The 25,488-nt window shown below is 32.1% G+C and overlaps 3 protein-coding genes across 4 annotated transcripts; all 3 read right to left on the bottom strand.

Annotated features, from left to right (window-relative positions):
* Nucleotides 1-4,038: 4,038 nt before the first annotated feature.
* LOC131610565 (uncharacterized) lies at nt 4,039-5,478 on the bottom strand. The gene is made up of 3 exons (XM_058882535.1): nt 4,944-5,478; nt 4,622-4,866; nt 4,039-4,458 (listed from the first exon to the last, which is right to left on the bottom strand). The coding sequence occupies exons 1-3, from the start codon at nt 5,409-5,411 to the stop codon at nt 4,212-4,214; spliced, it is 960 nt and encodes a 319-aa protein (XP_058738518.1). The 5' UTR covers nt 5,412-5,478; the 3' UTR covers nt 4,039-4,211.
* A 4,354-nt stretch (nt 5,479-9,832) lies between these two features.
* On the bottom strand, nt 9,833-14,925 carry LOC131610566 (uncharacterized). 2 transcript variants are annotated; one of them, XM_058882537.1, is made up of 3 exons: nt 14,415-14,925; nt 14,092-14,336; nt 9,833-10,218 (listed from the first exon to the last, which is right to left on the bottom strand). In XM_058882537.1, exons 1-3 carry the CDS (start codon nt 14,880-14,882, stop codon nt 9,972-9,974), a joined length of 960 nt encoding a protein of 319 aa, XP_058738520.1. In that variant the 5' UTR covers nt 14,883-14,925; the 3' UTR covers nt 9,833-9,971. The 2 variants fall into 2 exon arrangements, with proteins under 2 accessions (XP_058738520.1, XP_058738519.1); XM_058882536.1 differs by lacking the exon at nt 9,833-10,218 and adding an exon at nt 13,560-13,915.
* Nucleotides 14,926-23,652: 8,727 nt separating this feature from the next.
* Nucleotides 23,653-25,156, bottom strand: LOC131610562 (uncharacterized). Its single transcript, XM_058882531.1, has 3 exons — nt 24,552-25,156; nt 24,217-24,461; nt 23,653-24,123 (listed from the first exon to the last, which is right to left on the bottom strand). The coding sequence occupies exons 1-3, from the start codon at nt 25,017-25,019 to the stop codon at nt 23,877-23,879; spliced, it is 960 nt and encodes a 319-aa protein (XP_058738514.1). The 5' UTR covers nt 25,020-25,156; the 3' UTR covers nt 23,653-23,876.
* Between the last annotated feature and the right edge of the window lie 332 nt (nt 25,157-25,488).

Here is a 25,488-nt window from a genome sequence, read left to right as displayed (position 1 = left end):
TTTTGTTACAAATCATATTATATGACCAAAGAATTTTCAACGGACCATTAGAGACTGAATTAAGCACAAAGTGAGGACGAACATGTCAAACCACTATAAATCTCGATGTACTCTCTTTTTCTATCTCTCCTCTCTCTATATCCTTTTAATTTTATAGTTAATTGCATGATTAGGTTGTTCCTTATTGCTTTCTAGAAATTGCATGCCATTAAGATTTCTTTTGGTAGCGATTAATAGTAAAGGTGTAGGTTTTAATAGATCTATAGTTAATTGCATGATTAGGTTGTTCCTTATTGCTTTCTAGAAATTGCATGCCATTAGGATTTCTCTTGGTAGCGATTAATTATAAAGGTGTAGGTTCTATTAGAATTGGTAATTCAATTTTGCCTTTTGTCGATTAAACCTGAAAACTAAAGTTGTAGAATTCATTGTGTATAATTGTTGTTAAATCACACTTCTCGTGTAATTTAGCAATTGATCAATACATTACTATTTTTTACATTTTTGGTTATACTTGTGTATCAATCATATTTGAGCTTTGAACTGTTTAAGTTGTCATTTAACAATTTTAATCAATAATTATAATCTAATTTACCCTAAATTAGCTTCCACCATGCAAAATCGCTTTTGTTTTGGAAAGTATGATAAAAGTTTTTCAAACTATTTTTCAAAGAAATTATGAGCTGGGAGGTCTATTCAATCCCCCTCCCACTAGACCGTTTATTGTCCATAATCTCACTCAACATGTAGAATAAGACCATTCATTTTACGTATTCTCTCAATCGCACAATCAAACTACTTTTTCATTCATTTAGTGACTTAAACGTTGGAGTGTTCACCTTGTAGGTCCACCTTGCTTCTCCGTATCGGAAGCTCACTCAGTCACATTGGATCTTTGTTTTATTCAATATCCAAATATTTTTAATTTATGTACGAAAGAGTGGCGCCATATGAGGGAATCGACTTTTGATTGACGCGAATTTCCAAGAAAAATCGGCATTTTTTCACCACGAATCTAGATCATCGGGCTTTTCTCTTTCAAATCACCGATATTTTTTCTTTCAAAGCACAAATCACTACAATATTTTGACTCTACGACAACGCAAGAAAACTGTGGAAAAATCTAAAAAAATTCGTCGGCTTTAACTATGATAACGGTTTTTTAGGCCGTGCCAAACTGAGGTGTTACTTTATCCATTCGCAAAAAAATTTGTACCAAACGAAAACTCCTTAGAGATAATCGTTTTTTAGGTTTCTTTAAAGAACATTTCCCAATAGCAACGATTTTACTCATTCCCATTTTAAAACTGTTGTGATTCATATACTTTAGGGAACGATTTTGTTGGGGATATAACAACGGTTTGTAGTCGTTGCTCATTTTAAAACATTCTAGACTACATCAATTTATATTATAAACCTATTAAATTATTATTATTAGACTTAAGTAACAATAATCTTAATATATTCATATTCGCATAAAATTTTAATATCATCTTAAGTTAAAAAATCATGTAACAAAATAATATCAATTATATATGTGTGTGTGTGTGTGTGTGAGCCCACAAATGGGGCGGTACATGATTTGCCTTCACCAGGCGCCTGAAGCATAACCCTTACTTAGAAGGGAGTTCGTCCTAAGGGGAAACGTAGATAAATACTTCATCTCTAGCATGAGGATAGATAACTTATATACATAAGAAATATCACCAAGAATACAAAGTTTCTCACCTCACGTGAGCTTGCTCTCTCCATAGCCAAACACATTGTCGAATAGGGTTTCTCACCGCCGTGAGTAAGCTCTAACCCACCAAAACTTACAAAGCCTCTAGCCACCCTACCAGCATATGGAGTATCACGCATTATGTTTTTTCTACAAGTACAATGACACCCAACGTGGAGCCATGGTAAAACTAACATAGCCCATACCTTCCATGATCATCACCACTCCCACACTCACTAAAGTCTCCACCTCTAGCCTTAACCATCTTCAATCATGGTTTCTAGGAGGGCACAATCCCTGACACAGGAGGATACTAGAGGTAGTAGTGATTTCAACGATATGGCCGAAATACTTGCCCCCATGGAAGAACTGTGTTGCTAGAATCAAAGCTTGGAAGACAATGTTCACAATATCCAACAACGCCAATAGGAGGTTACTCCCATATAGGAGATGGGAGTGATGGACCCCTATCCACTTTCAGGAGAAATATAGGAAACACATATTTTTGAAAGCTTCAAGCCTCCCGCCTTAGCAAAGTTCGATAGCCGCAGCGACCCTACGAGCACGTCGTCTCCATCAACCCACATATGGCTGTCATCGGAGCGCCCGCCTCTCTAAAATGCAAGATATTATCTAGAACTCTCATAGATGCAGCCTTACGATGGTATATGGGCCTACCCTGAGCTTCCATCTCCTGCTACCAAGAGCTGATGAATAAACTCATGCATTAGTTCGTAGCCAGTTAACACCAGAAGATATCCGCCACTAGCTTATTTAACATTTGACAAGGCACTTCAGAGTCGTTGAGGGAGTACCTCGGGCGTAATGAATCCATAATAAGGGTCGTCCACCCGAACTTAAAAATGTTCGTGGGAGCATCCATAAGGGTCTCAAATTAGGGAACATCAACAAGTCTCTCACCCAAAGGCCACCATCTTCGTTAGTAGAGGTGATCACAAAGGATGAGTGCTCTACAAAAAGGGCGAAAAGGAGAAAGTTGGGATTGATGCTTCTGAATTAACTTCTACCAAAGAAAAATTAGTCAAAGAGCCTAATGCTGGAATCAAACATGTGATTCCATGTAAACTGAGTTGAAATCTTAATTTTCTCGTTCTCCATGTAATTTGATTAATTGGCGCTTCTGAATGAACACCAATTTAGGATTATAACTTCCTGTATATTATTATTCGTCTGATATTTTGACTTTTTGCAACATTCTCTTAAAATTCGACTGTCAGGACCTAATTCTTCTAATTACATAAGCGTTATTAGAAAACACTTGATTAATTCGAAATGGCCCTTCCCATTTTGATAACCATTTTCCTAAGGCTATGTCCTTTCAATCCATAGGTAGGATTATCTTTCAAACATAGTCATAAGCTGCAAAAACCTTTGACTTAACCTTTTAGATGTAAGCCTTAGTTATTCGTTGTTTTTTCTAGTAAGAACGTTTGGGGAAGCTAACCTTTCTTCATCTAGATATACCAACTCATCCATCATCATGTTCCAATAATGGTTGGTTGGAAACTCATATTGCCTTTGGATTCTTACTGACTTTAAGTATATCTTAGTAGGCAAGACGACTTCATGGCCAAATGTCAGTCGAAAAGGGGGTAGAGCTAGTTACTTCCTTATGAGACGTTCGACAAGCCCAAAGTGCTTGGTCCAAAGTCTTATTTCATTTCTTTGGCTTTTGACCTACATGCTTCTTAATTAGGCCAATAAGGATCTTATTCGCAGCATCGACTTGACCATTTTCTTGAGCATAATAAGAGGTAGAAGTTACAAGTTTGATTCTTGAATCTAAAGCAAACTCAGCCATCTTTCGACCAATGAACGCTGAACCTTTATCTATGGTTATGGTCTTAGGAATCTCAAACCTAGACATAATGTGACTCTAAATAAAATCGATCACATCATCTTAATCAACATCTGTCAAAGGCAACGCTTTGACCCATTTGGTAAAATAATTGATGCCTACTAATATGTACTTATGACCCTTAGATAATGTAGGGTTTTTCTTCCTCCATTATTTGATTCTTTGTGTATTATGTGTTTGCTTTTCATAAGAGTTTTTTTTTTTTTGCTTGAAGTTATGTTAGTATTTGTCTACCATTGCTATTTGTTCTACATATTATTGTTTTTGTTGATCTAAGTAAAATGATTTTTTGAATCACCCACTAACATCTATTATACACGTTAAGTCAAATACGCCTTTGCATTGCAATTATGAGATATGAATTTCACAACATGTTAAAAATTCTCAATTGTTGGATGATGATCATCGATCACACAACTTGCGCTATAACAGAGCGAAATAACTCAAATGAAAACATTCAAACAATAAAAGTTATCCATAAATTACAAGTACAGAATTAAAGCAATACGCATGCAAATGTAACTTCAAATTGCCACGAGTAGCATATATAGATTGTTGCCAAATTATTTATTCAAAGAAGTGAAGAGTTGCTTGCGAATTGAGTCGATAAGATCAGAACTTCTTGATAAATTCATAAATATGATTGCTGACATCCTCAGCAGCTTCTTGGTTGTTGAAGTGAGCCACACCTTCTTGTATAACCACTTCCTCCAAATTTGGCACATCTTTCTTGAAACCACCACTCTCAATGTATTGCTTTGTACCAAAAGAAACGTAAACTAAATCCAAATCACCTGTGATGAACTTCACTGGCACCTTAATTTTTGCTCCAGTCCATGCTGCTGTCAGCTCCCAGTTTCTGTAAACACAAAAAAACAGTCATGAGCAAAGTAATATAAATGGCATGTGAATTGTCGGCTCTGTTTGGTGAAAACTTGGTATCTGAGAGTTATTTTTCAGAATGTCCTAGGTTTGAATCCCGCTAAATGGATCCGTTAGTTGATAGTGAGAGAAAGACTTACAAGTTGAAATTTCGGTAGTAGTTAAGGCCACCGGTGAATCCTGACTTATCAAATTTAGAAGCATAGTAATTGATATCTTCTTGTGAGAGCCAAGAAGGGAGGGGCTTTGAAATTAAATCTTGAGGGTTAGAAACCGTTCCCTCTTTGGGTATGATTGGTGGCCCTGGATCCCTGCTTGTAAGTATGTTCTTGAGCACCAGTTCTGTGGTACCTTTTGCAAATTCAGCTTCTATTTTCCCTGGTTCCTGTCACATTTAAATTGAATCATTATGCAGAATTAAGAATTAATTAAGATTAAACTATCAACAACATTAATACAAACCTGAAATCTGCAGACATAATAATCATCTCCAAACAAAGCTCGCATGCCATCAACAGGTTTGATTTTGGGATTTCTTGGTAAGTAAGGAACACTGAGACACACATAAGCTTTCACTTTTTTGGGTCGAAGCAAACAGAGATTCCAACCAATGATAGCACCCCAATCATGAGCCACAAGAAACACTTGTTCAACACCGAGTGAATCAATAAGAGCAACTATGTCACCAACCAAATGGAAAATTGTATAGCTGCTAATCGAAGAGGGAGCTTCGGTGTCGCCATAGCCGCGAAGATCCGGAGCCACAGCACGGTAACCGAGGGAGCCGAGAGCAGCAATCTGGTGGCGCCATGAGTACCAGAGTTCAGGGAAGCCGTGAAGAAACAACACAACAGGTCCTTGTTTCCCTTTCTCAGCGATATGCATTTTGATGCCATTAACTTCAACTGTTCTGTGTTCTATTCCTTCCATTATGGATTTCTTTGATGTGAACTGTTATGAGAATTTGTTGTAAAGCGTTGTATTTAAATATAAGCGGAGAGATGAGATAGTTAATTGAATTTGACGATTTTTACTAAGGAGAGTTAATTAATTCCTTATCCAATTCACTGTCCATATTAAAATATTGTCCACACTCCATACAATGAACAAGAGTCATACATTCATTGTTCAACAAAAACTTAATGTATTTAACTTATATATTGAAATAACTTACCTTTATTTTGTTGTATTTGAAAACTGTAATATATGAGTAAATAAGCAATATTATTAATTTTTTTATTTGAGTAAAATAATGATTTTTAATTAATTATTTTATATAGATCCAGTACATTACTTTATTCAACTAATATAAAAGATATTGTCTTATTATAAAAATAAAAACAAAAAAGATAGTAGAAAATATATTTCATGAAATTAGAGATCGCAAATTGACCAAATACTACTAATAAGTTACGTGTACTCCCTAATGCCTAATCCCTATGATCAGAAATATACATAAAATTCAACATAAGTTGAAATATGAATTACTTTTTAGAAAAGTTGTATGATTGAACATAAAAAGATTAGACAATTTTGTGATAATAATGACTTTTGGTTTTGTTAATTTGTATTTGATGTATAATGTTGGATAGAGACAAAATAAAATATGTTAAATATTATAAATGTTTGTCCTATTATGTGTTTATGTACATATTAATAAATAAGATAATATTATTTTATTATATTATATTTGTTACTATAGTATGTTTTATTTATAAGTGAAAATTGATTTTTGGATTAATTAGATAATCAATGTATCTCTGATAAATTTTCTTGGAACATGTTCTCAACCAATCATCTTTTTCTTAAATAGTTTAAAGTGTGTTTTATGTGGTATAAATTTGGAATGTAGAGACCACTCTTTTTTCTTTTGTAAAGTAGTGAAGTGTGTGGGATGAGATTTTTTTGGATTGGTAAACCGGTTAGTGTGGTGGAAGAGTGCTTCTTGAATTTTATGAATTGGTATTCTTTTTGTAAATGTAAGAAAGTTAAGGAGGGTAAATTGGGAGTCGTTTGGCTTGCTACTACTTTGAATATTTGGCTTCTGCATAACGGCGTATGTTTTTGGAACGACGGTTGGAGTGTTGATAATACGGCTTGGAATATTAAGATTCTGGTTTGAAAATGGACGGTTTTAGAAGAAATTACTAATTCCAACTTTAGCTTCTACGATTTTAGCAAAGATCTTTTGCTTTTTCTTTCGTAATTTATTTGGTTGGTAATTTCTTTGTCCCTTTTTGTCGGATTGTTTCCCCGTTTCATTGTGTAAACAGGTTGGAGAACCCTTAATTCTCCCATTAATATCATCTTGCTTACACACACAAAAAATTCAAATATATTGATAATAATTCATAAACACTATTTAAAAATAAAATGTATATCTATATCTTATTGATAATATTCAAGATAAGGAACTTGGTCTTTGAAACTAAAGACTTATCTTGTCAACAAATATGAGAACTTTTGACCGATGTTATAAAAATTAGACCAGAGATTGAACTGATAAAACTTTTGGTTTAAGGTTTAATTGGTTCGACTGATTAAATTTATGGTTGAACCGTTAATGAAATAAATTATTAATATGAAATTAATTTTTGATAGATATGTCGTGCATAATCACATATTCACAACTTAATTAAATAAATATTTCAAAAATTAATTGCAGATTTAATTTAACAATATTGATAGTGCATATAATAACATGATATAGTTGTACATTTCATTTCAAATTTCATTTAAGAATAATTTGAACAAATTAAAAAACTACAACAAAATAAGTTAAACTAATTCAAACAAAAAGTAAAATAATATAACATAATAATTAAAATAAAGTTCAAATAATTAAAAATACCTAAATTAAAATATAGAATATAAAAAATAAACAATACAATAATACACTTAATTAAACAACAAAAAATTTCAAGTTGAACTACGACAAACATATAATGGAGTATGGTTGAAAGAAAACTATAACAGAGTAACAAAAATTAGAAATTTATATGCTTGTAATAAAAACACTGAAGAATTTTTTGTGATTGGAAAATGTATGAATGTATGTTAAGTTTTGATATTTACATATTAAACTTAAAAAAAAAACCAATTTGATGCTTTTTTTTTAATCGGGCGGTTTTATATAATCGGCTCTGATTCTATGGTTTGAATGGTTTTGAACGATTCAATCTAGTTTTTCCGGTTCTACACCGATTTTGACCCACTAGAGATTTTGAAAGGTTGACCCAGCCGAATTAATCTCTAGTTCAAAGTCCAACCAATTGAATCGGCCGATTCGATCCAGTTTTTAAAATATTACTTTTGATAGGAGATGCTTAATGTCGTCATGTTCTGAGATGAATTAACCAACTCTGATTCTATAAAATAATAAGACAATCTATGTTCCATTGGTAAAATAATGTTAAGTGTTAAGTGTAATGTTTTTATGACTGGTCATATTTATGACAATGTCAGCGTGACAAAGATGTTGACATGGATGTCATAGGTTAATCTGTTGTCATTTATATTATTATAATTAATTAATTATATAGGTATGGCAAGTTTGACGCTAAATCCGTTTGTAAGATGAACATGATACATATTTCTTAGTTGATCCGATCTAATCCCTAGCAATTCAAACACAATATTTTTTTCTATTTTTTTATCCTAAAAAAAATACTTATAATGACCTAGACTTCATTTTTCTTCTCAATGATTTTCTGCATGAAAATTTATTATATTATAAAGAACTCTCCCATAAAAATTGAAGTTGTTTTGAAGTTAGATGAATTAAAGATGAAATTTTTAAGCGTCGATTTTCCATAAAATAGAAACAACGCAAACGTTGTCATATGATTGAATTTTGAGTTAATTTTTTGCAAAAATTTATACTATAACACATATAAAGGATATGTAAAGTTTCGTGACATTTTAAATAATTCTCGGTTGTTCTTATTTTTCTATTGAAACACATAAATGTATTTTTTCAAAAAATAGAAACAAATCAAAATAAATTAAGATATCCCCAAAATGATACGAAACTTTACAATTTCTCTCTATTTGTCTTTATTGAAATTCCTGGAAAAAAATAGATGAAAATGTGATGCTTAGGCCTATGTTTTCGTTGTTTTGGCTTCTTGAAAACTTGACATTCATAAAAGAAAAATAAATTGAAGCATCATCGTAATTTTATGAAACTTTGTATTTTCTCTCAATTTTTTTGGTCATAGAATACTGGAAAAAATTGATCAAAATACAATGTGTACGCCTATGTTTGTGTTGTTTTTGTCTAAAATACATTAATATATGTGTTTGATCAAAAAATTAAAATAAATTAAGATTTATTCAGAATGACACAAAACTTTGCACATACTTTCCACGTGTTATGAGATTAATCCCTACAAACATTATATCAAAATTCAATCATATGCCAAAATTTGCGTTGTTTCCATTTTATGGAAAATTAACACTTAAAATTTCATATTAATTCATCTTCTGTAACAAAACAAAAAATCAATTTCATGAGGATTATCTCGTATGTAAATGTGATTTAGTTCGGCTCTAATTATAGTTGAGTTTATTATATTGTATGTAGATTGCTTGTTTCACTAATCCTTCACAGAACATATATGTTCATTTAAATTGATTTAGAAAATGATAATTTGAAATTTTTGTTATATTTAAAAACCAATTTAGATCAATCAATATTTTTTGAATTACATGCATCTTGTAATTTATCTCCCATTCTTTAACATATAGAATTTGGTTGAATGTTCCAAATTTTTCAAAGCAACAATTCATTTTCTTCTAGTTTATTTTAAAAAACATCAATTTATTGAGAAATTCGGACTCATCATTGTTATCATCAATAGTAGTGTTCTCTCTTGTTTCCTTAGGAATTTTTGTGGGTGACATGAATAGAGTAAGGGGTAGAAATTATATATTGTTATGATAGAACATGAAAAATTAAATATTTTGCAACTTCTATATAGCTTTTGTTACAATTTTTATATAATGAATTAGAGAGTCTTATGTCTTCTAAACGTATAAATGTTGATCAATTTCATTCCTCTTTTATTTAGTTCTTTGTTTATTATGTATTTGCTTTACATAAAAGTTGTTTTGTTTCTTAGTTATTTTAGTATTTGTCTACCACTGCTATTTGTTCTACACACACTATTGTATTTGTTGACAGTAAAATTGCTTTTGGAAGCACCCACCACACCTACTATATACACGTCAAGTCAAATCCTCCTTTGCAATTATGAGATATGAATTTCACAATATAAGTTAAAAATTCTAGTTGGATGAGGATCATTGATCACACAAACTTGCACTATAAGAGAGCGAAATGACCCAAATGAAAACATCCAAGCGATAAAAAGTTTTCATAAATTTCAAGTACAGAACAAGGCAATGAGCGTCCAAATGTAACATAGATTGGGGCTAAATTATTAATTAAAAGAAATAAAGAGTTGCTCCCGAATTGAGTCGATGAGATCAGAACTTCTTGATAAATTCATAAATATGATTGCTGACATCCTCGGCAGCTTCTTGGTTGTTGAAGTGAGCCACACCTTCTTGTATAACCACTTCCTCCAAATTTGGCACATGTTTCTTGAAACCACCACTTTCAATGTATTGCTTTGTACCCATTGAAACATAAACTAAATCCAAATCACCTGTGATAAACTTCACCGGTACCTTAATTTGTGCTCCAGTCCAAGCTGCTGTCAATTCCCAGTTTCTGTAAACATAATATATACACATGAGCACACTAATATAAATGGCATGTCAATGTTAAACACGACTAGTTTGCCTGATGATGAAAGTTTGGGACCTGAGAATGTCCTCCTCTCAAAATCACAAGTTCGAAATTAGTTAAATGGACCCTAACTAGTGGACGGTGAAAAAAAGACTTACAAGTTGAGATTTCGGTAGTAGTTAAGGCCACCCGTGAATCCAGACTTTTCAAATTTAGAAGCATAGTAATTGAGATCTTCTTGTGAGAGCCAAGAAGGGAGGGGCTTTGAAATTAAATCTTGAGGGTTAGAAACCGTTCATACCTTAATTTTGTTGTATTTGAAAACTTTAATATAAGAGTAAATGAGGAATATTATTAATTTTTTATTTAAGTAAAATCATGATTTTTAATTAATTATTATTTTATATAGAAATTAATCAGTTTATTCAACCAATATAAAAGATATTGTCTTATTATGAAAATAAAAACAAAAGAGATAGTAAAAATATATATTTCATGAAATTAGGGATTACAGATTGACCAAATACTACTAATAAGTTACGTACACTCCCTAATTCCTATGATCAGAGATATACATAAAATTCAACATAACTTGAAATATCAAGTTGATTACTTATTAGAAAAGTTGTATGATTGAACATTACTTCTTAGAAAAGTTGTATGATTGAACATAAAAAAATTAGACAATTTTTTGTGATAATAATGACTTTTGATCTTGTTAATTTATATTTGATGTATAATGTTGGATAGAGACAAAATAAAATATGTTAAATACTATAAATGTTTGTCCTATTATTGTTTACGTACATAGTAATAAATAGGATAATATTATTTTATTATATTAAATTTTTTATTTATAAGAAAAAATTGATTTTTAGATTAATTAAATGATCAATGTATCTGGTCAATAATTACAATTATATTGATTATTCAATGAACTTAAAAAATAATTTTGTTTTTTATAAATGATAAAATAGTCTTTTGTGAAACAATTAATTATTTATTTTGAAAATTTTTATAATAATTCAAATTTTATAAGTTAACAAAATATACAAAAATAAATAAATAATTTCAAAAAATTCATAAACACTGTTTAAAAATAAAATGTATATCTATATCTTTTTGATAATCTTCTAAATAAGGAACCTGGTCTTTGAAATTAAAGAATTATCTTGTCAACAAATATGAGAATTTTTTACAGTGGATGCTTAACGCGGTCATGTTTTGAACTGAATTGACCAACTCTTATTCTATAAAATAGTAAGACATGAAATAATGTTAAGTGTTAAGTGTAATTTTTTTTATGATTGAGCATATTTATGGCAATGCCATCGTCACAAAGACATTGACATGGATGTCACATATCAATTTGTTGTCATTTTATATTATTATTATAATTAATTAATTAAATAGGTACGGCAAGTTTGACGCTAAATCCGTCAGTAAGATGAACATGATAGATATTCCCTAGTTGATCCGCCCTAATCCCTTGTAATTCAAACACACTATTATTTTAAAAAAATATATCCTAAATAAATACTTATAATGATCTAGACTTATTTTTTTTCTCTCTCATAAAAATTGAAGTTGTTTTAACGTTGAATGAATTAAATATAAAATTTTTAAGCGTCGATTTTCTATAAAACAGAAACAACGGAAACACCGTCATATGATTGAATTTTGAGTTAATTTTTTGTAGAGATTTATACTATAACATATAAAAAGGATCTATACAATTTTGTGACATTTCAAATAAGTCTCGATTTGTTCTCATTTTTCTATTGAAACACATAAATGTATTTCTTTTTCAAGAGATGGAAACAAATCAAAATAAATTAAGGTATCCCCATAATGATACGAAACTTCACTGTTTCTCTCTATTTGTCTTTATTGAAATTCCTTTAAAAAAAATAGATGGAATGTGATGCTTAGGCCTATGTTTACGTTGTTTTGGCTTCTTGAAAACTTGACATTCATAAAAGCAAAATAAATCGAAGCATCGTCGTAATTCTATGAAACTTTGTATTTTCTCTCGATTTTTTTGTCGTAGAATACTAAAAAAATTGATCAAAATACAATGTGTACACCTATGTTTATGTTGTTTTGTCTAAAGTACAATAATATATGTGTTTCGATCGAAAAATTAAAATAAATTAAGATTTATTTAGAATGTCACAAAACTTTGCACATAGTTTCTATGTGTTATGAGATAAATCCCAGCAAAACATTATATCAAAATTCCATCATATGCCAAAGTTTGCGTTGTTTATGTTTTATGGAAAATTGACACTTAAAAATTCATATTTAATTTATCTTTTGTAAAAAAAAAAAAAAACATCAATTTCATGAGGATTATATTGTATGTAGATTGTTTGTTTCACTAACTCTTCACTGAACATACGTGTTCATTTAAATTGATTTAGAAAATGATAATTAGAAAAAAGGTATATTTGAAAACCAACTTAAATCAATCAATGTTTTTTAAATTGCATGCATCTTGTAATTTATCTCTCGTATAGTATTTGGTTCAATACTTCAAATTCTTTAAAGCAACGATTCGTTTTCTTCTAGTTTATTTTGAAAAACATCAATTTATTAAAAAAAATTGGACTCATCATCATCGTTGTCATCATCAATAGTAGTGTTCTATCTTGTTTCTTTAAAAAATTTTGTGTGGGTTAAATGAAAAAAGTAAGGGTAGAAATTATAGATTGTTATGATAGAACATGAAAAATAGAATATTTTGCAACTTCTATATATAACTTGTTGCAATTTTTAAATAATGAACAAGCAGTCACTCTGTCTTCTAAACGTATAAATGTTGATCAATTTCATTCCTCCTTTATTTAGTTCTTTGTTTATTATATGTATAAATGTTGATCAATTTCATTCCTCCTTTATTTAGTTCTTTGTTTATTATATGTATAAATGTTGATCAATTTCATTCCTCGTTTATTTAGTTCTTTGTTTATTATTTGTATAAATGTTGATCAATTTCACTCCTCCTTTATTTAGTTCTTTGTTTATTATGTCTTTGCTTTACATAAAAGTTTTGTTTCTTAGTTATTTTAGTATTTGTCTACCACTGCTATTTGTTCTACATACACTATCGTATTAGTGACTTAAGTCAAATTGCTTTTTCCACCCACCCAAACCTACTATACACGTCAAGTCAAATCCTCCTTTGCAATTATGAGATATGAATTTCACAACATGAGTTAAAAATTCTCAATTGTTGGATGATGATCATTGATCACACAAACTTGCACTATAAGAGAGCCAAATGACCCAAATGAAAACATTCAAAAGATAAAAAGTTTTCATAAATTTTAAGTACAGAATCAAGCAATGAGCATGCAAATGTAACATAGATTGTGGCTAATTTATTAATTAAAAGAAGTAAAGAGTTGCTTGAAAATGAAGTCGATAAGATCAGAACTTCTTGATAAATTCATAAATATGATTGCCGACATCCTCAGCAGCTTCTTGGTTGTTGAAGTGAGCCACGCCTTCTTGTATAACCACTTCCTCCAAATTTGGCACATGTTTCTTGAAACCACCACTTTCAATGTATTGCTTTGTACCCATTGAAACGTAAACTAAATCCAAATCACCTGTGATGAACTTCACTGGTACCTTAATTTGTGCTCCAGTCCAAGCTGCTGTCAATTCCCAGTTTCTGTAAACATAATATATACACATGAGCATACTAATATAAATGGGATGTCAATGTCAAACCCGAAGAGTTTGCCTGATGATGAAAGTTTGGGACCTGAAAATGTGCTCCTCTCAAAATTACAGGTTCGAATTTTGTTAAATGGACCCTAGCTAGCGGACTATGAAAAAAAGACTTACAAGTTGAGATTTCTGTAGTAGTTAAGGCCACCGGTGAATCCAGACTTCTCAAATTTAGAAGCAAAGTAATTGAGATCTTGTTGTGAGAGCCATGAAGGGAGGGGCTTTGAAATTAAATCTTGAGGGTTAAGAACCGTTCCCTCTTTGGGAATAATTGGTGGCCCAGGATCCCTGGTTGTGAGCATGTTCTTGAGCACAAGTTCTATGGTACCTTTTGCAAATTCAGCTTCTATTTTCCCTGGTTCCTGTAACATGGATTTAAATTGGATCATTATGCAGGATTAAGAATTAATCAAGATTAAACTATCAACACTAATACAAACCTGAAATCTGCAGACATAATAATCATCTCCAAACAAAGCTCGCATGCCATCAACAGGTTTGATTTTGGGATTTCTTGGAAAATAAGGAACACTCAAACACACATAAGCTTTCACTTTCTCAGGTCGAAGCAAACAGAGATTCCAACCAACGACAGCACCCCAATCATGAGCCACCAGAAACACTTGTTCAACACCGAGTGAGTCGATAAGAGCAACAATATCACCAACCAAATGGAAAATTGTGTAGCTGCTAACCGAGGACGGAGCTTCGGTGTCACCATAGCCGCGGAGATCCGGAGCTACCGCGCGGTAGCCGAGTGAGCCGAGAGTCGCAATCTGGTGGCGCCATGAGTACCAGAGTTCAGGGAAGCCGTGAAGGAACAATACAACAGGTCCTTCTTTGCCTTTCTCGGCAATATGCATTTTGATGCCATTCACTTCAACTGTTCTGTGTTCTATTCCTTCCATTGTCGATTTCTTTGGTGTGAAGTGTTATGAGAGTTTGTTGTAAAGCGTTTGTATTTAAATATAAGCGGAGATGAGAAGGTTAATTGAATTAGGCGATTTGTACTAAGGAGACTTAATTAATTTCTTATTCGATAATATTGTCCATACAATGAACAAAGGTAATACATTCCTTATTCAATAAAAACTTAATGTATTTATTGAATAACATACCTTAATTTTTGATGTATTTTTTATTAAAAAATTGAAACGGTAATATAAGAGTAAATAAGGAATATTATTAATTTTTTATTTAAGTAAAATCATAATTATTTAATTATTATTTTATATAAACCAAATATATTAGGTTATTCAATTATTATAAAAAAATATTGTCTTTTTATAAAAAAACAGAAATAGTAATAAATATATTTCATGAAATTATCACCAATGGACCAAATACTACTAATAAGTAACGTGTACTCCCTATGATCTGAAATATACATAAAATTCAACATAAGTTGAAATAGGAAGAAGTTGATTACTTAGAGAAGTCGTTTACTTGTATTGTGAAATCAGTTGTGTAATTGAAGATAAAAAAATAATAGATAATTCTTTGTGATAATAATTTTTTTTTGTTTTTATGTTTGATGTATAATGTTGGATAGAGACAAAATAAGATGTGTTAAAATATAAATGGCCGTCCTATTATGGTTCTGTTTGGTAAGACAATTTTTCGAGTTTATAGCTTATATCTTATGTCTTATAAGCTCATGTGATAATTTAGACCCGTTTGGTAACGGTCTTTTCATCACGAGTTTATAGCTTATTTTACTAGCTTATAACTTATTTTCCAAACGTTATTTCAAATAGCGTTTTAGCTTATGTCCTATAACTTATTACTTTTTCTTCCTTTTTTATCCTTATTATTTTAATTAAAATCTATTTTTAACCCTTATAATTTATTTTAATTTAAAATAAAATAATTATATATTAAATATCTTTTATGTCATTTTACATTTATAAGTTAATTGAACCGCTAATTTTACCAAGCACTTCAATGAGCTTATAAACTATCAGTCTCAACCATCCGCTTTAAGCTATAAGTCATCAGTCATCAGCCATCAGTCATAAGCTATAAGCTATCAGCTAGCTTATCAGGCAACCACTATTTTTACCAAACAGACCCTATGTGTTTATGTACTTAATAATAATAAGATAATTTTTTTTTGAATTAAAAGGACTTTTTAATAATTCAAAATAATAATAATATGGCGATCACAAATCCATCCGCAAAGAAGACAAAGACAACAAATCAAAGGGAATGGCTTATTACATCATCAAATGAGCTATGTGAACTTAACATTATACCACCCCTTATATAGTATCATTTCTATAATTTTATCTATTATAATCGTATTATCTACAGTATTATCAAAAATCTTATCATTTTGGTGTTTTTAAATGCCATAGATAGTTTCAGTTGCAACCAATTTCAAAATAGAGGCTTTATGGTCTTTTCCTTTACCGCATCTAATAATCCATTTCAACTCTTTCTGTCATTCTTTTGGACGATGCTTAACCTGAATCCAATCAAAAACTTTTTTCTAAATTGCACCAAGAGTATTGCAACCAAAAAAGAGGTGGACATGAGACTCTACCCCATCGCAGAAACAAGAATTATTATTCAATAAACCAAATCTCATCCGACGGTCTTTTGTGGGTAGTCTATCGTGGAAGGCTTGCCACAATTAATTTATATGATATTTAAATATTAAAATTTCCTTTTTATGAAACAATTAATTATTTATTTTAAAAAATTTCAATATTTCAAATTTTATAAGTTAACAAAATAAAAATGTTTCAATATTTCAAATTTCAATAATAAAAATGTTTTTCTATTTTTCAATAATATAAATCGAGTATTCCTCAGAAAAAACTCCTCTCATCGTTTCTCTCTTTTCATTCTTCCATCTTAGGGGTGGTTTTTTGTCATTGTCGGCTAAAAATCACCCCTAACATCGTTTTTCTTTCTCTTTTTATTTAAATAAGTGGTTATCCATACAGATGTGCTTCTTGTTTTGTGTGTTTTTAAGTTTTCATCGTCTTGTACGGCGTTTGTTGGTTTTCCCGTCTTAGTACGGTGTTTGTTGGTTTTCCCGTCTTAGTACGGTATTTGTTGGTTCAAATTGACACATTCATTTCAAATCATTGCATATCTAAGGAAGACTTGAGCGTCAATGTTGCATATCCAGAAGTATGAATATTTTGGTGACTTTTATTTTGTCATATTTGTAGGCACTTTCATGTTGCCGTTGCATGCTATTAACCTAGGTGTTGCGAGATTGTTTGCAGATTCACCTTTTTCAGTTTTTATCAATCTTGAATTTGTAATGATCGATGTATTTTTAATTTGAATTAATGAATATTTTTTTAGTCAAAAAAAAAAGTTAACAAAATATACACAAAAATTTAAATAAATCTTTTAGAGAATTCATAAACCCTATTTAAAAATAGACTTAAATGTACTTTTATTTCTTTCTGATGATTAGGACAAAAAATATAAGTTTAATGACTTGGAATTTACGATTAAGATAACTTATTAATATGTTAATATTTTATTATTTTTTAAAGAAAAAATTTAATTATTACATTTAATTATGGTTTCATATTTTTCATTTTGACTTAAATGTACTTTTGACCCCCAATTTTTCAATTGTTTGATTTTGGTCTCTCATGTTTTAATTGCTTCATTTTGGTCTTTCAAGTTTTGTAATTGCTTGATTTTGGCCCTCCAAATTCCAATTGCTTGATTTTGACCCCTCAAATTTGTCCTCTTTTGTATTTGATAGTCCCCTGATGACATGCGGACTAAACTTTTCTTTTTTTTGTTTTTTCTCTTTTCTTTTCTCTTTTTTAAATTTTCTTCTCTACCATTTATTTTTCTTCTCTTTTTAATAGTTAAACTTTGAATGTAATATTTAAAAATCTTAAATATTTCACTTAACTTATGTGTAATGGCAAACTATTTTGATAAAATAAAATAGACCACTACCTAATTAAAATGACAAACTCTTTGGCCAATAACTCCCACATAGTTAAGCATAAAGTCCCAAAGTCTAGCAATTCTATTAGTCATATAGAATTTCAATTTTTATAAGGGATATTGCATGTTTGTCCATAGATTCTAAGTTGAATAAATATTTAAGATTTTCAAAATATTCCATTCAAAATTTACCTATTAAAAAAAGAAAAATAGAATCAAAAAGAAGAAAATAAAAATAAAATAAAAAGAAAAGAAAAAACAACAAAAAAAAGTTAGTCTACATGTTATTAGGGACGATCAAATACAAAAGGGGGCAAACTTGAGGGGCCAAAATCAAGCAATTGAAACTTAAGGGCTAAAATTAAACAATTAAAAAACTCAGGGGACCAAAATCAAACAATTAAAACAAGAGAGACCAAAATCAAACAATTGAAAAATTTGAGGGGCCAAAACTGCATTTAAGCCTTTCATTTTTAATTATGAAACATATGGGCCCAGCTGCTTTGGCCAACATTCATAGGATAACTTTTTAATTTAAAAAGTAAATGTATGAATGTCTTATAAACATAAATAAGTTTTATAAACACATAAAGCATAATATATAATAAAGAAATAGGAGTTCTTTGTCAAGTTTGTCATGTGTCATTAAATTACAATAATTATTGATCTTACTAGTGACCAAAAAGTGTGAATGTGGTCAGCAGCATGTCCGTAGCTCTGAATGATCAACGGAGGAGGGATTGTACCTACAGACACTCTGATGCTTAAGTCAGTTCGGGTGAAGAGGTAAGTGAAAAGGGATTTTATAATTGAATATATGACCCTCCTTCGGAGGAGGGTATTTATAATGAGCCCCTAGTGCTTGGCCAATGGTCTCCATTATGGACCAAGTGTCCGGGTCCATAATGGATGATTGTCATGATTCCCACGTGAATTAAAAGCTCGTGATGTAACACTCTATTTAAATATCTAGTTGTTTGTGTTACAATTATAATAATTTGGATTGATTGTGATGAGGCTAAGAGCACTAGTGCAAGGGTACACTGTGAATTAAAAGGGTTTACTAATTGTTTAGGTAGAATTAGAATAATAAAATATTAGTATGAGGTGTTTAGTGAGTTTCAGAAGTTCAAGATAAAGGCAGAAAGACAGAGTGGTCAGAAGATGAATATTCTCAAAACTGATGGTCGAGGTGGGTAAACTCTACAGAATTCAAACAATTATGTGAAGAAAATGGAGTTGAGCATGAAGTGAATGCTCTGTATACTCCACAACATAATGGTTTATTGAAAGAAGAAATTTTGTTTTTCTTAATATGACAAGGAGCATGTTGAAGGAGAAGAAGTTACCTCCCTTGTTGTGGGGAGAAGTTGTTGCCACTGCAATGTATATGCTCCATAGATGTCCAACTAAAAAACTGAAGGAAGTTGTTTTTTTGAGATGTGGACTGAAGATAAGGAAAGTGTGAGTCACCTTAGGGTATTTGGTTATATTTGCTATGGACATGTTTCAGAGCTACTAGAAAGAAGCTGGATGACATAAGCAAAATGATGTTATTGGTGGGGTACCATGATACAGGTGCTTATAAGCTTTATTGTCCAATATGAAGTTGTTTATGAAGATGAGTTAGAGTTTGAAGATGATGAAGGATAGAAAAACACTTAGAAAGGGGGGGTTTGAATAAGTGTAGCTTTAAAAACTTGACAGATAAAAATAAATTGCACAGTTATTTTTATCCTGGTTCGTTGTTAACTAAACTACTCCAGTCCACCCCCGCAGAGATGATTTACCTCAACTGAGGATTTAATCCACTAATCGCACGGATTACAATGGTTTTCCACTTAGTCCGCAACTAAGTCTTCCAGAGTCTTCTGATCACACACTGATCACTCCAGGAACAACTGCTTAGATACCCTCTAAGACTTTTCTAGAGTCTACTGATCAACACGATCACTCTAGTTACAACTTGCTTAGTTCACTCCTAAGACTTCCTAGAGTATTCTGATCAACACGATCACTCTAGTTCCTTACAACTTAATGTAATTCTAAGAGTATTACAAATGCTTCTTAAAAGCGATAATCACAACTGTGATATTTCTCTTAACGTTTAAGCTTAATCTCACTAATATATTACAAAAGCAATGTAGTGAGCTTTGATGAAGATGAAGATTCTGAGTTTTGATTGAACAGCGTTTCAGCAAGTTAATTTGAATTGTATTTGTTCAGGATCGTTAACCTTGCTTCTCATCAGAACTTCATATTTATAGGCGTTGGAGAAGATGACCGTTGAATGCATTTAATGCTTTGCGTGTTCCGTACAACATCGCATTTAATGTTATACGCTTTTGTCAACTACCTCGAGCCTTGTTCACGCTGTGTCTACTTACGTAGCCTTTAGTAGCTTTTAACGTTCCTTTTGTCAGTCAGCGTAGCTTGCCACTTGTACTTTCTTCTGATCTGATGTTTGTGAATACAATGTTTGAATATCATCAGAGTCAAACAGCTTGGTGCATAGCATCTTCTGATCTTCTGACCTTGAAGTGCTTCTGAGCGTGATACCATCAGAACTTCAGTGCTTCTGTTCTCTTGTTCTTCTGATGCTTCCATAGACCCATGTTCTGATTCTGCTTCGACCATCTTCTGATGTCTTGCCAGACCATGTTCTGATGTTGCATGCTGAACCATTTGAGACAAAACTTCTGAGCGCTGAATTATGCGTACTCTTTATATATTTCCTGAAAGGGAAATTGCATTGGATTAGAGTACCATATTATCTTAAGCAAAATTCATATTATTGTTATCATCAAAACTAAGATAATTGATCAGAACAAATCTTGTTCTAACAGATGACTCTGAAGTTGAAAATGATTATGACACTAAGGGGGAGTCAGAGTCTAAAGGTGACTCTGAAGGTGACTCTGACGGAGACTCTGGAAGTGATCCAGACTCTAAAGGTGGTCTAGACTCTGGTGGTCAAGACTCTAGAGGTCAAACTTCTGGAGGTGACCATGTTTCTGAAGGTAGTGTTTCTGAAGGAGGTCCAGAAGCTAACATTGTTACAGGTTTTGTAGAAGATTTAAATCAAGTTCAGAGATCACAAAGAATGAGAAAAATACCCATAAGGTTTGTAGAGTTTGACATGTTACGCGATACTGAAATAGAATCTGCAGACGAAGTCATTCAGTGTGCCATGTTAGTCGACTTTGAACTTGTGAATACAGGAGAAACACTTAAGAAGAAAGTGTGGTTGAAGACCGTGAAAGAAGAACTTAAGGCTATAGAATGAAATGAGACTTTGGAGTTGACTGATCTTCTAAAGGAGAAGAAAGTCATCAACGTCATATGGGTCTTCAAGGTGAAGTTGAAGCCAGATTGATCAATTGGCAAATACAAAACAAGGTTAGTAGCTAGAGGTTTTCTTCAAAAATCTGGGCTAGATTACTATGAGGTGTTTGCACCTGTAACTACACATTAAACAATCGGGTTGGTGATTGCTATAGCTGCTAATAGAAATTGGCTTATGATACATCTGGATGTTAAATATGTATTTCTGAACGGTCCTTTACAAGAAGAAGTTTATCTGTCACTACCTCTTGAATTTGTGAAAATGAATCAAGAAGGGAGGGTGTACAAGTTGCATAAAGCCTTGTAAGGATTGAAGCAGGCTCTCAGAGCTTGGAATTTGAAGATTGATTCGTTTTTCAAGAAGCAGGGGTTTCAGAAATGTAAGATGGAATGTGGTATTTATGTTCAACATACTTCGAAAGGCAATGTGATTCTGATATGTCTCTATGTTGATGACATATTTCTGATTGGAAGTTGTTCTGATGATACTCAAGTTCAAGAAAGTGCTGATGAATGAGTTTGATATGAATGATATGGAAAATATGGTATATTTTTTAGGCATGGAGATTTTGTATTTTAAGAAGGATATTATTTTGCATTAGTTAAAGTATGAACTTGAACTTCTGAAGAGATTTGAGTTAACAAATTGCAAGTCTGCAATCACACCTGCTGAGACGAATCACAAGCTAAATTTTGATGTTGAGGATGATGATGTAGATTCTACAAATTTTAAACAGTTGATGACTCGTTAAGATATCTCTGTAATGCAATACATGACATTTATTATGCAGTTGGAATGGTGAGTAGGTTTATGAACAAACCAAAATGGTCACATTGCCAAGCTACAATTATGATTCTGAGGTATACTAAAGGGACTCTGAAGTTTGGAGTTTTGTTTCCTTCTGGTGATGAATATTGGAACTGATGTGCTACTCAGACTCTGACTGGTGTGGTGATAGAGTCGACACAAGAAGTACTTCTGGATATTTTTTCAAATATCTGTAAAGTCTCTTTTTTGGTGCTTCAAGAAGCAACATGTGGCTGCCTTATCAACTTGTGAAGCTGAGTACCTTGGAGGTGTTTTATCTACGTGTCAGGCTGTTTGGCTGATAAATTTGTTGCAGGATCTAAAGATCAAGGTAAGCAAACCTGTGAAGCTGATGATAGACAACAAGTCAGTTATACGTCTTGCCAAGAAACCAATGCTACGTGGGAGAAGCAAGCACATTGACACAAAGTTTCACTATATGAGGAATCAAGTTCATAATGGAGTGATAGAAGTTGTGCATTGTAGCACCCAGAGGCAAGTTACAGATTTGCTAACTAAAGCCATCAAGACTAATCACTTCATCAATCTGAGGAAGAGAATTGGTGTTATTGATTTTATCTCTAAATGTGAATCAATGGATGGTGTTGAAGTGTAATTGCACATTCAGTGTTTGCTGTTAGTTTATTTTGGGTCATGTGTTGGACTTTAGTTAGTTGACTCAATATAAGATAGTATATATTGCATTTTTTGCTTTGCAATAGTACATAATAAAATCATTTATTGTAATGGTTTTTCAATGGAGTAAAAGTTAGTTACCATTTTTCTCTCTCTTCCATCACCATCTCCATCTTCAACCTTATGCTCCAACGGTTAGTAAAACCCTGACGTTGTATTGTTATGAAAAAGCTAAATAACCATTACATAATTGACTATAGATGAGTGCAAAGAGAGCATGGATGGAGATACACGGGAAATGGAAACAATAGCTCAAACTTGTGAAAGCTAATCATAACAACATGTGAAAAACAAAACAAAACATCAAGAAGAAGTTGGGAACTTGATAGCTTTGAAAGCAAGAAGAAGTTGGCAACTTGAAAGCTTTGAAAGCAGGATGAAGCAATTCAAGTTCAATAATTAAAGAGATTATTTCTAGGTGTAATATTGAGGATTGTTCAGGTGGCAGTAATTTGTTCGGCGGGCGATGGTGGAGGAACATAACAAGTTAAGGAAAAGAATAGAAACAGAAAGGAACAATGGGGAAATATATACTCCCTCCGTCCCACAATGACGGACTTATTTGGAATAAAATGATGTCCCAAAATATATAATTCATTTCAATTTTCAATACACTTTTTCCAATTATACCGTTTAATTAATAAAAATTTTACCATTTCCAATATATGATAAGAGTACTATAGTAAAAACAATATTCTCTCTTATTTTTATACAATTTCCTTAAACTGTGTGAAATGGTATGTTTGGTTACTCATTGTGTGACGGAGGGAGTATAATTTATGTGCTTTTTTTCAAATAAAAAAAAAGTTGTGTGGTGTCAATTGAAGCCTTTGATTGATCAAATGGCTTGGATTAGCTGAAAGGCATGATGAATTTTCCACTTGAAAGTCCGTGAAGCCTAATCCGAATATGTTCTGAATTCTGATGTTAATTTGAGATCATACAGCAAAAACATATTCTAGGTCCAAAACATAGAAAACATAACAAAGAAATCTCCGGTTCATTGGAACATCAAAGTTTCCATAATAGCACAATCAAGACTACAAAGTAGCATAGATTGCAGCTAAATTATTTTATTAGAAAACAATTCAGACAAAACTTCTAGCTAATAGCTGCTTCAGAACTAGTACTTCTTAATGAAGTCATAAATGAGATTACTGACTTCCTCAGCAGCTTCTTCATTGTTGAAGTGAGCCACGCCTTTTTGCACAATCACTTCCTCCAAATTTGGTACATCTTCCTTGAATCCTCCACCATGAATATACTCTTTCGTGCCGGGCGAGGTGTATACTATGTCTAACTCACCAGTAATGAATCTCACAGGCACCTTGACTTTGACTCCACTCCATGGTGCTATGAGCTCCCAATTTCTGCAATACAAATAGTTTAACTGTCATTAGAATTGAGACTCTTTTCGTAATTGTGAAAAACAATTCTTGAAGCATAAAGAAACAGAAGATTACAAGTTATGATTTCTGTAGTAGTTCAATCCTCCAGTGAAGCCGGTTTTCTCTAATTTGGAGACATAATAAGCAAGATCTTCTTCTGTGAGCCAAGAAGGCAAAGTGTCCGGGGTATCGGGGTCGAATCCGGTTCCATATTTTCCCTTTGGAAATATTGGAGGACCAGGTTTCCGAGCTAAGAGGAAATTTTTCAGCACATATTCAGTGCCAACCTCAGCCATCTCAGCTTCCATTTTGCCTGGTTCCTGTGATATAGATACAATCGTTACAGAAATTCCTGACTTAATTTTACATAAACAAAGAATTCTGATTCAAAAGTAAAGAAAATGATTGACCTGAAATCTGCACATATAATAGTCATCTCCAAAAGCAGCACGCCTAGCATCCATGGTTTTGATTTTAGGGTTTCTACGGGGGAAGGGAACACTGAGACACACAAAGGCTTTGATTCTTTCGGGACGAAACATGCAGAGATACCAACCCATGGTAGCACCCCAATCATGAGCCACAAGGAACACTTGTTCAACACTGAGTAAATCAATGAGAGCAACAATGTCACCTACTATATGACAGCATGTGTAGCTGCTTACCGAGGTTGGAGCATCGGTGTCGCCGTAACCACGGAGATCTGGAGCCACGGCACGGTAACCGAGGGAACCGATAGCAGCAATCTGGTGGCGCCATGAGTACCAGAGTTCAGGGAAGCCGTGAAGGAACAAAACAACTGGTCCTTCTTTGCCTTTCTCGGCAATGTGCATTTTGATGCCATTCACTTCAACTGTTCTGTGTTCAATTCCTTCCATTGTTGATCTCTTTGGTGTGAAGTGTGAGGAGTGTTTGCTGTGAAGTGTTGGTGTTTAAATATAAGGTGATGGGCGATAATAACGAAGAAGGGTTGGGTTTCAACTTTCAACTTTGAAGAGGTGTGTGTGACTGAATGGGAAAAACCATTTACCTTATCTTTAAGTCAGGTCTCTAATTATTGAGTATCTATAAAAAATTATTTTCAAAACTTTATTCCTTTTTAAGAAAAAGTTATTTTAGTGATAGAATGTTTATCTTTTTGTCATAATAGGTTTAATGCACAGAGACAAAAAAATTCACACTGCCGTATTATATAAGTAATTTTGTCATCCAATAAATTATTTTATCATATAGTATAAATAATGTTTGTGTTAGATTTTATTTTTAAATAATTTTTATAGTATTACATAATTTTGTATAAAAAATTATAAATTTTTATAAAAGTTTAATTTGAATAATTATTTTTAA

The sequence above is a fragment of the Vicia villosa genome, linkage group LG6 (assembly GCF_029867415.1).
Source record: "Vicia villosa cultivar HV-30 ecotype Madison, WI linkage group LG6, Vvil1.0, whole genome shotgun sequence".
In the NCBI taxonomy this organism is placed as follows: domain Eukaryota; kingdom Viridiplantae; phylum Streptophyta; class Magnoliopsida; order Fabales; family Fabaceae; genus Vicia; species Vicia villosa.
The sequence above is the reverse complement of the archived record's forward strand: the minus strand, read 5'-3'. Positions and strand labels throughout refer to the sequence as shown.